Source organism: Oryx dammah, unplaced genomic scaffold (genome assembly GCF_014754425.2).
Source record: "Oryx dammah isolate SB20612 unplaced genomic scaffold, SCBI_Odam_1.1 HiC_scaffold_25, whole genome shotgun sequence".
NCBI lineage: Eukaryota > Metazoa > Chordata > Mammalia > Artiodactyla > Bovidae > Oryx > Oryx dammah.
The window spans coordinates 73494427-73510806 of NW_024070209.1; the positions used below are offsets into that span (position 1 = coordinate 73494427).

At 40.3% G+C, this 16380-nt stretch overlaps 1 protein-coding gene across 1 annotated transcript in view; it reads left to right on the top strand.

Moving 5' to 3' along the window:
- Positions 1-16380, top strand: part of DNAJC27 (DnaJ heat shock protein family (Hsp40) member C27) — a 37513-nt gene that overhangs the window by 11225 nt on the left and 9908 nt on the right. Inside the window, exons 3-5 of the mRNA XM_040224512.1 lie at positions 723-792; positions 9778-9942; positions 10546-10668. Of these exons, the coding sequence (XP_040080446.1) occupies positions 723-792; positions 9778-9942; positions 10546-10668 (358 nt within the window). The remainder of the gene's footprint in view (positions 1-722; positions 793-9777; positions 9943-10545; positions 10669-16380) is intronic.

Sequence of the window (16380 nt, forward strand, 5' to 3'; positions counted from 1 at the left end):
ATGTTTATCAATCTTATTTATATATAAAAAAGAAGTCTACAGTGATTCTTGTCTGTTAATGAAGGTTTTTTTTTCTGGGTGGTAGGCTTTGGGGTTACTTTTAAGCTTTCATCTTTGTGCTTTTCTTTAGTGTTTGAGTTATTTATAATGTTTCATTGATTCATTTTCCAGTAGTGATTTTTTTTCTAGAAAATAAAAGGACTAGAAGCAAGAATGCTATGATGTTAGCAGTAGTTAATTCTAATGTGAATGGTTGTTATTTCCCTTTTCTTTTCTCTACTTCCAAATTTCTGAAAACAGATTGACTGTTACTCTTGCTCAAATGAAGATCATAAGAAAATTGAACAAACATCATTAAAATAGTAATACAACTTTGTACTATTTATTTGTACCATTTATTGTACTGCATGGTAACAAGCACAACCAGTAGTAATTAAGATGTCATACTAAGTGAAGTAAAACATTTTGTTTTTCTTCATCTTGCTCCTACTGTCCAAATAAATTTGTTTTAGCAGCATAGTAATAGCTACCGTTTGTTTTGTACGGCGTATAGACTGAACTGTTGTGGTAAAGTGAAGCTAAATGGGACTGCTTGTTCTAAAAAAGCCTCTCTTAAATTTCATACACATAACCTTTTGAAATTCATAAGCAACATAAATGATATTAACATGAGTACAGAAGCCATGACCCTCTTTGGGATTGTTTTCATTTGAACATTTCAGGGTACAAGTCAGAGACAGAGAAATCAAAGTTAACATCTTTGATATGGCTGGAGATCCCTTCTTCTACGAGGTAAGAAAGCCTTTTTGAGAAAAACCTATATCCAGTATTGTCAATGGGTTGAAGGAATGCTCCTGAATTATCAAAACAACCAATATCCAAGTTATGTGTAAAAATAGGTAAATTTAGCCAGTGTTTGTGCCTTAACTTAATGGACATCTGTTGGTCTTTTGTACTGTCTCCTTAAATAGTGTTAGGAAATTTTGCTGCTAATCTTTCAAACACTTAGATAAGACATTTTAACCTTCAAAAGACTGTTGCTTTTCACTTTGTGCCTTAGCTTAGAACACGAAAAGATAATTACATTCATCCTGAGGCTTAGGAATTCAGAAGTGAACCCTTCTAGCCGGGTGCTAGAGGGATTTTCCAGGGCACTCCTCAGTCCTGTGTTCTCTCTCCCCAGAAGTTAAAGCAGCTTCACTTCGTTTCCTTTCATCTGCCTATCAGTCCTCAGTACTCTCAGAGTGAATCTCATGGCCATTCTCTTTTGCTTTTCCTTCCTTCTGTTTTTCTTTTTCCATAAGGAGTCTCTTTACTCTTTCTAGTTTGGCCATTTCATTTCTGCTTTTGTCTTTATTATTTCCTTCCTTCTGCTTGCTATGGATTTATTCTACTCTTCTTGGAGTGAAGAGAGCTTAGGTTATTGATTTGAGATGTTCATCTTTTCTAATGTATGAATTTAGTATTATAAATTCTCCTCTCAGCACTGCATAGCTGTATCCCACAAATTTTGGTATGTTGTATTTTCATTTTCATTTATACCCTTCTTTTCAAAATTTCCCTTCATATTTTCTGTTTGACCTATGGATTATTTAGAAGTATGTTGTTTAGTTTCCAAGTGTTTAGAAATTTTCCTGTTATCTTTCTGTTACTGATTTCTAGTTTGATTTCAGAGAACATACTGTGATCAGAGAACATACTGTATGATTTCAGTTCTTTAAAATTTATTGAGGTTTTTTTCATGGCTCAGGATGTGGCCTGTCTTGGTAAATGTTATGTGGGTGCTTAAAAAGAATGTGTATTCTGCTATTGATGGATAAAATGTTCTATAAATATTCATTAGATCCTTTTGGTCAGTTGTGTTGAATTCTTTTATATCCTTGCTTTTTTTCTGTTTAGTTGCTCTGTTAGTTGCTAAAAGAGGGGTTTTGAAGTTTCCAACTGTAACTGTGGATTTGTCTATTTCTCTTTTCAGTTTTTGCTTCACATATTTGCAGCTGTCTTGTTTGGTGCATATACATTTAGGATTGCTTTGTATTCATTATATAATGTTATTGTATACTGTCCGCCTGTGTCTCTGATAATTTTCTTCCTAATGTCTATTTTATCTGATATTAATATAGACAATTCTGCTTTCTTTTGATTAATATTTGCATGATACATCTTTTTCTATCTTTGCACTTTCAGCCTGCCTGTATCTTTATATTTGAAGTGACTTTCTTAGAAGACAATACATAGTTCAGTCATTTTTTTTTTAAGTATTATGCCAATTTTTTGTCCTTAGCCCATTTATTTTTCTGTAATTATTGATATGTTAGGGCTTAAGTCTACTATTTTATTTTTTGTTTTCTATTTCTTATTTCTATTTTCTTTTTCCTGTCTTCTCGTGGGTTACTTGAATGCTTTCGGAATTCCATTTTGATTTGTCTATAGTGTTTTTGAGTAAATCTTTCTGCATAGCTTTATTGGTGGACACTACTTACTACACTACATGTTATCACAGTCTACTGTTATTAGTTAACAATTTTAGTGGGGTGTAAAAACTATTCCTCCTTTTATGTCCCTTTATCCTCTCCCATTTATAATTATCTTCAATATTTTGTCTACATACAAGAGAACCACAGTAGTATTTAATTTTTGGTTAACTGTCAAACGTAATTTAGAGAATGAGAGACAAGGAAAGCATATTGTATTCACTCATATTTTTGCTTGCCCTATTCTTTCATCTTTTGTTGTGTTCCTATTGCAGGAAGGGGGTGCCCTTCCAGGGCCCAAAAGGGGGCTCTTGTCTAACACTTGGAAAAGAATTGACTAAGGAGACACATGTGCTGACAAAGCAAGAGACTGTACTGGGAAGGGGTGCCTGGGTGGAGAGCAGTAGGGTAAGGGAACTCAGGAGGACTACTCTGCCACGTAGCTTGCAGTCTTGGATTTTATGGGAATGGGATTAGTTTCCAGGTTATATTTAGCCAGTCATTCTGATTCAGGGTCCTTCCTGGTGGTGCATGCATTGTTCAGCCAGAATGGATGCCAGCGAGAAGGATTCTGGGAGGTGGTAGGACACGTGTTGTCTCCTTTTGACCTTTCCCAAATTCTTCCAGTAGGTGGTGGCTTGTTAGTTGCGTGTTCCTTACTAGGACCTCCTGTTGTGAAATAACTCACACAAATGTTTATTATGGTACCTGGCCATTGTGGGTGCTTTCAGTTAGTGTGCCTCCCCTAACATTCCAAGGCTGAATCTTTCATCCTTTCTATTTGGAGGACTCCTTTAGCCATTCTTTTAGTGTAAGTTTGGTGGCAACAGATTCTCTTAGTTTTCCTTGATTGAGAATGTTTTGGTTTCCCTTTGGTCTTGAAGAATTTTTTTTTTTTTTAATTGCAGGTATGGGATTCTGGGTTGATATCGTTACCAGACCAAACTTGGGTCCGCTTGCCCTTGCACAGTAAATTCAATTCTACTGACAATGGGTTATGGTGAAGGAAAGTACAGCGTTTATTGCAGAGTGCCAAGCAAGTAGCTGGAAACTGCTAAAACACAGAAGTGAAGTGAAGTGAAGTCAAGTCAAGTCACTCAGTCGTGTCCGACTCTTTGTGACCCCATGGACTGTAGCCTACCAGGCTCCTCAGTCCATGGGATTTTCCAAGCAAGAGTACTGGAGTGGGTTGCCATTTCCTTCTCCAGGGGATCTTCCCGACTCAGGGATCGAACCTGGGTCTCCCGCATTGTAGGCAGACGCTTTAAATAAAACCCCAAATTCCTAAAGGGTTTTTCAAAGCATTTTTAAAGGTGAGGGAGGGAGGGTTGCAGGGTATGACATCAGCTGTTGCACAATTCTCTGATTGGTTGATGGTGAAATAACTGGGCAGGGGTTGGCATTCTCTGTCCTTAGGCACCAGTAGGTCTGGGGGTGCTTCTTGCTCTTGGTCATTAAGCAGTTCATTTCTTCCACTGGTGGTGGTTTTAGCATCTGTAAAACAGCTAGGAAGTGTGCATCAGATACTATTATCTAGGAACTTAAAAGAGGAGCTATAGCAGAGGATGTGGGGGAGGAGTCTGTCCTGAAAATGCTTCCATGGGGTTCTGCTCAGTTACAATTTTTCTTCTTTTTTTTCAGCATTGGAAAAATAGTGTGCTTCTTTCCTCTGGCCTCATGGTTTCTGATGAGAAATCTGCTGTCATTTGAAATGTCTTTTCCCCCCACTTTGCTTTTTTAACATCGTCATTACTTTTTAAATATAAGATCAGGTCCATTTCATCTTAAGCTTAGAAATTTCTGCTGTAAAATTGTTTCAACTCTGCGTTAAGAAAGCAGCAGTGTTTTAAGCATTGTATTTCGTGGGGAAAATAGTAAATATCACAGAAAACTTCCTACTTTGCTGTTTACTCTAATTTCTCTTGAACTGTGTAAAAGTTCTTTCATGTTATATGAGAATCATTTCTCCTCATATGATTATTTTCCTTTTCTTTGCTTATATTTCCTTATCATTTGTTGTTTTCATGCCAGCTCTTGTACTCCCTGAGCCTCTTAACCCCAATAATTTCATCACTCTCAGGGAAGAATGGGGTTTCTGACCGAAAGATTTATTGGGAAGGTTAACTTAATTACCAATAGGTTCAGAGAGGTGTCATTTTCTTTTTTTTTCTTCTGACTGCTTTCATGATTTTTTTGCTTTGCCTTTAGTTATTAGAGGTTTAATTATGATGTCTATTGGCATGGATTTCTTTGAGTTTTTCCTGTTTAGGGTTTTCTCAGCTTCTTATATCTGTAGGCTTCCATCTCTTGACAAATTTGGGACATTTTCAGCCATTATTTCTTTAGTACTTTTTTAGCCTTACCGTATTTATCCTCTCCTTCCTGGACTCTGATCTTGTTATAGCGTCACAGGTTCCTAAGGCTCTGCTCCTTTCCCGTTTTGTTTCTTTTTTCTTTTCTTTCTTTTTTTTTAAGTTTATTTCCTCTCTGTTGTTCAAATTAGGTAATTTTTATTATCTTGCCTTCTGTTTCACTGATTCTTTCCACCATCTCCTCCATTCTGCTGTTGAACACAACTCCTGAGCTTTTCATTTTAGTCATTCTATTTTTTCAGTAATTAATTTTTCTAAAATTTCCACTGTGCCTTTGCTTGAGTAGGTGCGGGTAGATAGTGTTTTCCTGAGGTGTCAGTTTGGAGGAGAGTGGTTATCATGTAAAGTTCTCTGTCTTTCCTGGTCTTTCACTAAAGAGAGCAGCCTTTTGTTAGGCTTTTATTGGTCTGTACTCATTGGTATTTCCAATTTGTACTTTTGCAGCTCTAAATTTTGGATACATGAGGAAAAGTAAACCTGGGAAACTCACTGCTGTGTCATTCCTCAGGTCCCAAGGTCCCTTGCTTGTCTGCCTTCTTCTATCCACTTTCCAGAGTCTTCTTATGTATGATATATATATATAGCATCCAGGAATTTTACTTGTGCTTAGTGGAAATAATAGGGAAAAGTACATCTACTTCATCTTCCCAGGGGAAACGTAATTTAATGACTATTTAATCTTCCATCTTGTGACACCCAGATATTTAGGTAAAATGAATTCCTTTTGATTGTGAAGCCTTATAATGGTTATATCAATTTCACAAGTGTAGAATATTGTCAGTGAAAAAGGCATGGAGGCTCTCAGTGACCAGAAGTTTGACATAGATTCTGATTACCAGAAATGCTAACATTAATCTTAGGTTACATCAAAGTTGTGTAAATGGAGAGTTAGGAGATGCCTGAGAATCACTGTGGTCCAGAGTTCTGTCATTGTAGGATTTCTTTCCGTAGCATTCCTGATTGATGGCCATCATTCATTTACCAGATAGCAGCATGCCAGTTTCTATTCTGCAGACTGGGAATACACAACCCCTATTTTCACGACACATAAACATGTCAGAGAAGACACATGTTAAACAAAGGACAGAATGCTTGGGAGCACTTAATACCCACACCTAGCTTATCTGGAAAGACAGGAAATCCTGTTGAAGGAAGCAGCATTTAAACTGAGTGTTGATGGAGAAATAAGAGTTATGTAGGTTGGTGGGGATCCAGGGACAATATAATTCATGGGACAGTTTTGAGTGGTGCAGACTGTAAGTTTGAAGAGTGATTTTCTTTAATGATGGGGTCTCACCCCTTCACAAGTTAATCCTTTAGAGTTAAAAACTCCATATTAACAACTTCTCTGTTGTGAAGGCTGCCTGCCTTTGACTTTTGCCTCTGATTCTGGCCTTGTTTTTGAAGCAGCATAGACTTGAGTCTGTGCTTCTACAAGAGACCTCCTAATATTTGTTAATTTGCTTCTTTCAAGGTGAAACATTTCTTGTTCTTGCTACCGCATCCTGTTGGATAACCCCTAGTGAGCTGACAGGGAGCTGAGAACTGAGTACAGCCTTCCAGATACTGTTTGACTAGTGACGAAGACTGAGTCTTCTGTTACTTTCTGTCATTAGACACTAGAATCTTACTAATGCAGCTCGCAATTTCAAAAGCTTTTTTCCAGAGCTCACAGAAATAGAAATATAATTAACAGAAGTGTGTTAAAATCATCACTTCTGAAGTCCCTTTTCTCCAAAATAGCCTTGATCTCTCCTTTTTTGTCAAATGTTTGCTGTCTATAGCTCAAACCCTCCTTTTTGACAAAGCCAAAGCCATCATCTTTCTAAGCCCTCAACTGACCAGCATACCCCATTGCTCAGCACATGCCTAGTGAAGCACCCACATTCATCCTCGGGTTCCCAGGCTTCCTCAGATCCTTAGCACCTGTTCTGTGTTGGAGCTTCCACTGTCACCAGTCCAACCCACCAGGTTAACCCAAAGGGCCTCCTGAGAAAAGATGGTCCCTCAGTGTGTCAGGTAAAGTGATCTCAGAGGGAAGTGTCAGAGAGGGGACTCCCGCCCAAGAGAAAGGTGGCCTGTGTCTTGCCATGAGTCTGGCTTCCCCTTGCACACACAACTGAATCCTGGGGTTTATTGGAATGAGTTAGTGGGTCTATAATAACTTTCTGAGGCCTGAGTGATATTAAACTAACAGCTTTCTCTAACCTACAAGCTTGAAAAGTGTGCCATCTCTGCTTTAAAGTTCAATAATCCTAGTTCCCTTAGCATCCTATTTAATTAAACTGTGGATTAAGTCTGCCAGGACTCACAGTAGACTGCTCTTTGGGGAGATAAGAATAATAGGATTCTAGGGCACCACTGAGGCATCTACTTGGACCTAAGGATACTCAGGTTTGAGGTAATAAAGTCACTTACTCAAGGTAACATAGGTAGATAGTTGCTGAACCCAGAATTGAGCTTGAGTCCATTTAAAGAGAAATCCATTGAGCTTTTAAAATTCTCTTTTTATACACAAATCTCACTTTGGACAGCATGATCTCTACTGTTCTTTACTATACTTCTGTTCTTAACTATAGCACATTCAGCCATTTGATTAAACAAATATGTGTCAAATATTTATACCTGCTAGGCCCAGGGACTGACACAAAGGTGATATGTGCCTTCACACCACTTATAGTCTAGTGGGGAAGACAGCTAGCTATGCCACTAACTATGAAACTAGACAGGAAGTGACATGAGTGCTCTTAGAAGTACGAAACGCTGTGGTATTCCAGAGATTATAGAGGTTGCATTCTGTTTTGCAGGTGGAGGGGACCAGATGGGGAGGAAGGGAGAAGAAAAAGCTACATGAAAGATACAGTATTATAGCATGATCTTGGAAAGTGGAAGATGAAGAGGTGTCCATTTCCAGGTGGAATTAGGAGGGCATAGGGCAGGTTTGGGGAATGAGACTATCCAGTTTGAAGTACAGGAGATGGGTTGGGGGACAAGGCTGAAAAGTGAGTGGAAGACTGTCCAGAAACTGTTAATGTCAATTATAAGGGTTTGAACTGTGGAGAGTGTGCACTAGAGAAACAAGAAAGAATTTTTGAGCCAGGGCTTTAAAAAAGATACATATGCACAGTATATAGTGTTGCTAGGGAGATTGCTTAGAAGACTTGAGCAGTCGTGCAGTCAAGAGATAATATTGGCAACGAAAATGGAAAGGAAGTGATAGTGCAGGAAGCATGGTGGAGGCAGCTTCTGCAGAATTGTTTGAGCAGAGGGACAGGAGCGCAGCAGAGGCTAACACCAGGCTCTCAACCCAAGTGACTCAGAGAAGGGGGTGCTGCTGTCATCACTAGGAGTTCAAGAGAAGGAAAAGTGTAGGAAGGAATGAGGTGGAGGGTTTCCTGTTACACAGATTGAATCTGAGGTTCCAACAGGACATTCAGCTGGGAGTCTAGAGCTACTTGGAAATGCAGGAAGCACAGATGAAAGGATTCATCTTGGAGGTTCTCACAGTTGAAACTATGCAAGTGGTTGACTTTGCTGAGTTGGGAAGAAGGGTAACAAAGAAAGGACGAGGGCCTGGGACAGGGTTTGGGGAACCATGGCAGCAGACTGGAGTGGGAGCAATGGAGGGAAGAGGAGTTGGTGGAAGAGAGATGGGTTAAAGAACCTGGAGAATGTGGCGTGGGAGTCAGGCAGCAGGGTTCCGGACGGAAGAGAAAGCCCCACCGTAGCTGCTGTGGTGGGCTGAGGACCCTGAGTACTGAGCGGAAAGGAAGCCTTCCTGGTCTGCATGATGTTGAATTCACTCTGGTTATGTTGGGTTGGATTTTAGGGGATAGCTTCCTATGTTTCTGTAAGGTAAGAGGCACTTACATTCTCGGCCCAGGTGTCTCTCTATGCTCAGAAACCCATAGATACTTCATGCCAGATGTGTGAGAGAGGTCTTTGTTCTTAGCACATATCCAGCATAGGTCTCAGTACTTAACCAGATTTTTCTGAAAAGAACACATAATACACGGCCTCTGTCAAGATTCTAACTGGAAGTTTGGCCTGAAATCCCTAGTCTGTCAGTGCAACTCTTCATCCACCTAACTTGTCCCGTTAGCGCCTCTCCCACTTCACACCCTGCGCTTCCTGCTCCCTGTTCCCAGAAGTGAAGATACGCCCCAGAGGCGAGTTGCCATGGCTGATAAGAACCTCAGAGAATGAATGCAAGGAAGGAAGGGAGAAGGTGCTGATATTGTTCCCCAGGCACCATTTAGGGGCTCTGCCTTCTTGATCTCATTTATTCCTCATAATAACCCTGTGAAGTAAGTAGTATTATCCCCATTTTACAGATGAGGAAACTGAGACGCAGGGAGGTTAAGGGACTTGCCCAAGATCACACAACTAGTAAGTAAGTGTGAACCCAGATCTGATCCCAGGGCCTGTGCTGTTTTCCACTGCATATTACACAGACACTCAGAGTTCAGAGTTCCAGAGTTGCTGGTGAGACCCAGGAGTCCTAGGGAGGTTCTGCCCAGCCTCCTGGGAAAAGCCAGCTTTTGGATGGCTATACCTTGTTGCTGAGACTGGTGTCATTTTTGCCTTAAGTTCTTTTTAATTGTTCACTCACCTTCCTAGTTCTTCCTAAGAACTTCATTTAATTTGTGTTCTTCTTAAGGCCTGCTGATAACAATTAAAGATTGATTGCCTCTGGGGAGTAGAACTGGAGGTGAGGAGGGACAGGGTGGAAGGCTGTTAGATCCATTACAAGTCCTTCTATTCGAATAGACTTTTTTTTTTAATCATGTTATTTTTGATTTTATTAAAAGCCCTCCAAAGACCAGTAGTACAATTAGTAAACAGTATGAATACACAGAAGAACACACTTTGCTAAGTTAATGACTGTGAGATATACTTTTATAAAATCACATCTGTTTTTTTACGTGAAGGTTCGTAATGAGTTTTACAAGGACACACAGGGTGTGATACTGGTCTATGATGTTGGGCAGAAAGATTCCTTTGATGCCCTTGATACATGGCTGGCAGAAATGAAGCAAGATCTTGGACCTCATGGAAACATGGAAAATATTGTATTTGCGGTGTGTGCCAACAAGGTAACTGTTTTGGAGATGAAATGCTCAACTTCCTAGGTTCATTATGGGAAGAGCTCAGCTCTGAATTTTGGGGAATAAAAGAAGAAAAAAATTATGTAATCTGTAATGCTAAGAATCAGCAGCTTTTCAAAACATATGTTCCTAAACCAAGAACAATTAAGAAACAAAACCTGGCGTGTTATCCATTTTTTTCTGGTGCCATGTTTGGGAGTGGATATTGGTGAGGGAGCAGGAGAGGTGGAGCCTAGTAATCAGACTCTGACCTGACTGGAGGAGGGGGCAGAAGTTAGGTGAAACATGGGCTGTGGAGAAGTGGAAAAGCAGACCGTGAGTGGCAAGCGTGATGAAGCGACTTCCACAGAGATGAGCAGCAGCAGCTTTCTCAGGAGAAAGTGCTGGTAGCAGGCACTTGTGGTTTGCCACAGAGAATCAGTCCATATTCAGTGCTAGTAATTTTTTGGTCCTGGTAATTTTACATACTGGTGCTGGGGTTCGCTTAAGAACAGTTTTTGCCTCAGCAGAGGGTTGACAGAGACCTCACTGGGCCTATTCTAGAGGGACAAGGTTGGAATCTTCTCTGCTGCCTCCAACTCTCCATTTCAGATTGACTGTGCTAAGCACCGCTGTGTTGATGAAAGTGAAGGACGTCTTTGGGCTGAAAGCAAGGGGTTCCTGTACTTTGAAACTTCAGCTCAAACTGGAGAAGGAATCAATGAGATGTTCCAGGTAACCTCGCATTTTATTGTTTTAGAGTTTTTGTGTCTGACCATACCAAATTTTAGCTTAATGATGAGGAGCAGAAAGTAATAGAAGTTTCTTATTAGAATAAGCTGTTTCTTTTCAGAAGCAGGTAAGAAGGAGAGAATGGGAGAGAAAGGGTGAGAATGAGTGTGTGTGTGAGAGAGACAGAGAAAGAGGGAGATTACTTATCAGAATTACTGGGGAAATTCTTCAAAATACAGATTGCTGGGCTCCAGGTCCACTGGAAACTTAATGTTTTGTTGGAGCTGAGGAATCTCGATTTTAAAAAACCTCTCTAGGTGATTCCTCTGATCATCAAGTTTAATAACACTTATTATATACTTACTTAAATGGGAGAAAGATTTTCTTTAAAACCATATTTGGTTACATTTATATGCATAATCAAATGAAAGTATTATTTTGGCAAAATTGCCTTGCCATAGCTAACATAATCTTATTTTGTAGCCCTTGGGGGTACAGTTAGAGACCAGGAGACTATCATTGCAGAATCAGTGAGTCATATGTAAAAGTTCTGTCTCACCAATCAAGTAGGCAGTAGAAGGATGCAATCTGAGTAGATGGTCACTTTTTAGAACTGGGGCTTCCCTTGTGACTCAGCTGGTGAAGAGTCTGCCTACAATGCGGAGACCTGGGTTCAATCCCTGGGTTGGGAAGATCCCCTGGAGAAGGGAAAGGCTACCCACTCCAGTATTCTGGCCTAGAGAATTCCATGGACTGTATAGTCCGTGGGGTCGCAAAGAGTCAGACATGACTGAGCGACTTTCACTCACTTTTAGAACTGAATAATCTTGAAGCACTTTAAGAGGCGCCTAGAGGGCAATGGCGACCCACTCCTGTACTCTTGCCTGGAAAATCCCATGGACGGAGGAGTCTGGTAGGCTGCAGTCCATGGGGTCCGAAGAGTTGGACATGACTGGACGACTTCACTTTCACTTTTCACTTTCATGCATTGGAGAAGGAAATGGCAACCCACTCCAGTGTTCTTGCCTGGAGAATCCGAAGGACGGCAGAGCCTGGTGGGCTGCCGTCTATGGGGTCACACACAGTTGGACACGACTGAAGCGACTTAGCAGCAGTAGCAGCAAACAACAAATTAGAGTCAACTTTTAATTCAAGTTTCATTTGGAAGTAAGTGGTGGCATGAATAATGCATTTTTTCTTATGAATATATCTGATATTTTAGGAATTTTTAGCATTTCAAATAAAGTAGCTATACTATAAAGAGTTGTTCTTAATTACCGAGTGGGATTTCATTTAATCTTTTGTACTGAATCTCCTTCTCACAAGATGTCATCCCTCCTACTAGAAGACAGGTTTCATCCTTGGCTGACAGACTGAATTTGGCATCAGTAGCTTCTATTTTAAGACCAAACATGGTTGATGCTGTTTTGCCACTTTTCTGGTCCTTTGAGTATATAGACCCTTGTGAGTATGTACCAATATGTGTACAGTAATGATACTTAACCATTTGAATAGTACTTTACAATTCTGGAGAAGTTTACCTGTTTCATCTCATTTGAAACTCTTAACACTGTGTGGCAGGTATCATTCTCATTTCAGATATGAGACATCCAAGAGTAGTAGTGATTTGTCCAAGAGGTATAAGTAACTGTCTCAATGTCTTTCAGCACTTTAAAGATATTTGAGTTTTCCTGTAGTCCTTGAGACTATTTTTTTTTCCCCCATTTTTCCTCTCTTTTGAGGAATCTCTATTGATCTGATTTCAATCTGTTAAATCTACCAAGTGAAGTTTTCAGTTCACGGCTTTCCAGTTCTAGAATTTGCATTTGATTCTTTTGTATAGTTCCCAGTTTTCTGCTGAGATTCTCTCTTTACTCATTTTGAACATATTTTTCTTTATCTCTTTGAAATGTATAATAGCTGCTTTACAGTTTTTGTTCAATATCTGAACCATCTTTGGTTCAATTTCTATGGACTACTTTTTTTCCTGACTATGGATCACATTATTGTTTCTTTGTATGAGTAGTGACTTTTTATTTAACACCAGACATTGTAGATAATACACTGTAGAGACTCTGTTTATTTTCCTCAGAGGAATGTTGATTTTTGGTTCAGCAGGCAGTTCAGTTATTGACAGATTACACTGAATTTGTGTAGGCTTCACTCTTTTGCTTTAATAGTAAGGCTCAGAAGGAAGCCCAAAGTGTGTTCAAAACTTTTCTAATCTAATTTAGCAGGACTCAGCCTCCAAATTCTGTCCCTCTTGCAGATCTTGTCGATTCTTGGTTTTAGGTTTTGTTAGGCTGAGTCTACCTCCTAAGGCATATCCTTTTTGTGGCATCTCAGCTCGATGCCAGGGGTATTAATGAGGTGTTAAGGATGTCTCTCTACCTTAACTCTCATGAGTCTCTCTCACTATTGAGTCTTTCCCCCTTTCATGAGTCTGTCTCCAGGGAGTCTCTCTTACTAGAGCCAAACTCTAGTATCCCCAGGATGGCTCTTCTCACACTACTAGTCAGTTCTGTTCTCAATGTCTCAATAGTTGTTATCTGGTAAGCCTCAGGTGATTTCATCCTAAGCATATAGAGCCTAGCCATCAGCTGCAAACTAGTAGGGAACCCCCACATGGATTTCTTGGGGCCCGTCTCCCTCCTATCCAAGGCCCTGCTCTGCAGATTCCAGCCACTTCAGCATCCTCAAGCTCTGACCTCTGCCTCCTTAGCTCAGTGGGACTTTATGTCTTCTTAGACTCCAGCACTCTGTGACATGGTAGGAAATAGACTCAGATAAAAGACAAAGGAGCAGTCTTACACTTGTTGTCCACTACCTGAAAAGAGTTGCCTTATATATTTACTTTTATAGTTGTTTGGCAGGATGTTCCCATGATTCCAACATGGCTGGCACTCAGACAAGGAGTTTGAAGAGACTTTTGACTTCAATTCCAGTATTCTGTATATCACACCACAGCTGGCCTTCTATTATATTACTTGTTATGAATAAATCCCTAAGAAATTTGTGAGGGTTTATGTTTTAGGTTAACTTACAGACTAGTAGAAAACCTTACTGATACATGCTGCTGTTGCTGCTGCTAAGTCACTTCAGTCGTGTCTTACTCTGTGCAACCCCAAAGACGGCAGCCCACCAGGCTCCCCCATCCCTGGGATTCTCCAGGCAAGAACATTGGAGTGGTTTGCTATTTCCTTCTCCAGTGCATGAAAGTGAAAAGTGAAAGTGAAATCACTCAGTCCTGTCCGACTCCCTGCGACCCCCTGGACTGCAGCCTACCAGGCTCCTCCGTCCATGGGATTTTCCAGGCAAGAGTACTGGAGTGGGGTGCCATTGCCTTCTCCACAGGCAAACATCTGGAAACTATGTTCCCTATTAGGTTGCTTTTATTTTTTAGATAAATCTAGGGTAGAATTAGTGAATAATTAGTCTGTTTTAAAAAAAAGGCTAATAAAGAGTATAATAAAACAATTCTATAAGTACTTAGAAGTAGTACTTTCCTGCTCATTCAGTTTAATAAATACTTTCTTTGTTTCCTATTACTTTATAGACACTTTATGTCAGGAAGGAACTTGGTTTTATCTTACACTGTTAGCACAGAGTAATATTAAGATAGACTAAAACTAAGTCAGCACTTCTCTTGTCTTAGAATCTAGCAGCTTTTCCTTTGACACCCCTTTTCACATGTCAAGGTTTCTTGTTTAGGTTGCCAAGTCGATTAGCTGATACTGGAGATAAGAAAGAGGAGTCAAAGAGAAAGAAAAAAATTTAGATGATAATAGGAACTATAGAAATAGCTGAACAAAAAAGGAGAAACAACTTCCCTGGAGGTCCAGTGGTTGAGACTCCACCTTCCAGTGTAAAGGTCACAGGTTTGATCCCTGGTCAGGAAACTAAGGTGTTAGTGGGGCTGCACCCCACATTCCTTGGGGTGCAGCCAAAAATTCAAGAAAAGGAGGAAGGGAGATTTTAAAAAATGGAGGGATGAGGAAATAAGTCAATTTAAAAGTCAGTTCAGTCACTCAGTTGTGTCTGACTCTTCAATTCCATGGACTGCAGCACGCCAGGCCTCCCTGTCCATCACCAACTCCCGGAGCCTACTCAAACTCATGTCTATTGAGTCAGTGATGCCATCCAACCACCTCATTCTCTGTCATCCCCTTCTCTTCCCGCCTTCAATCTTTCCCAGCATCAGGGTCTTTTCTAATGAGTCAGTTCTTTGCATCAGGTGGCCAAAGTATTGGAGCTTCAGCTTCAACATCAGTCCTTCCAATGAATATTCAGGACTGATATTTCCTTTGAGGTAGACTGGTTGGATCTCCTTGTTGTCCAAGGGACTCTCAAGAGTCTTCTCCAACATCACAGTTCAAAAACATCAATTCTTCAGCTCTCAGCTTTCTTTATAGTCTAACTCTCACATCCATACATGAGTACTGGAAAAGCCATAGCTTTGATTAGATGGACCTCTGTTGGTAAAGTAATGTCTCTGCTTTTTAATATGCTGTCTAGGTTGGTCATAACTTTTCTTCCAAAGAGCAAGCATCTTTTGATTCCATGGCTGCAGTTAGCATCTGCTGTGATTTTGGAGCCCCTCAAAAGAAAGTCTGTCACAGTTTCCACTGTTTCCCCATCTATTTCCCATGAAGTGATAGGACCAGATGCCATGATCTTAGTTTTCTGAATATTGAGTTTTAAGCCAACTTTTTCACTCTCCTCTTTCACTTTCATCAAGAGGCTCTTTAGTTCTTCTTCGCTTTCTGCCATAAAGGAGGTGTCATCTGCATATCTGAGGTTATTGATATTTCTCCTGCAGTCTTGATTCCAGCTTGTGCTTCATCCAGCCTGGCATTTCTCATGATGTACTCTGAATATAAGTTAAATAAACAGGGTGACAATATACAGCCTTGACGTACTCCTTTCCCGATATGGAACTAGTCTGTTGTTCCATGTCCAGTTCTAACTGTTGCTTCCTGACCTGCATACAGGTTACTCAAGAGGCAGGTCAGGTGGTCTGGTATTCCCATCTCTTTCAGAATTTTCCACAGTTTATTGTGATCCACACAGTCAAAGGCTTTGGCATAGTCAATAAAGCAGAAATAGATGTTTTTCTGGAACTCTCTTGCTTTTTTGATGATCCAGTGGATGTTGGCAATTTGATCTCTGGTTCCTCTGCCTTTTCTAAAACCAGCTTGAACATCTGGAAGTTCACTGTTCATATACTGTTGAAGACTGGCTTGGAGAATTTTGAGCATTGCTTTGCTAGCATGTGAGATGAGTGCAGTTGTGCAGTAGTTTGAACATTCTTTGGCCTTGCCTTTCTTTGGGATTGGAATGAAAACTGACCTTTTCCAGTCCTGTGGCCACTGCTGAGTGTTCCAAATGTGCTGGCATATTGAGTGCAACACTTTCTTTTAGGATTTGAAATAGCTCAACTGGAATTTTATCACCTCCACTAGCTTTGTTTGTAGTGATGCTTCCAAAGGCCCACCTGACTTCGCATTCTAGGATGTCTGGCTCTGGGTGGATGATCACACTATCATGGTTATCTGGGTCAATAAGATCTTTTTTGTATAAATCTTCTATGTATTCTTGCCACCTTTTCTTAATATCTTCTGCTCCTGTTAGGTCCATACCATTTCTGTCCTTTATTGTGCCCATTTTTGCATGAAATGTTCCCTCAGTATCTCTAATTTTCTTGACGAGATCGCT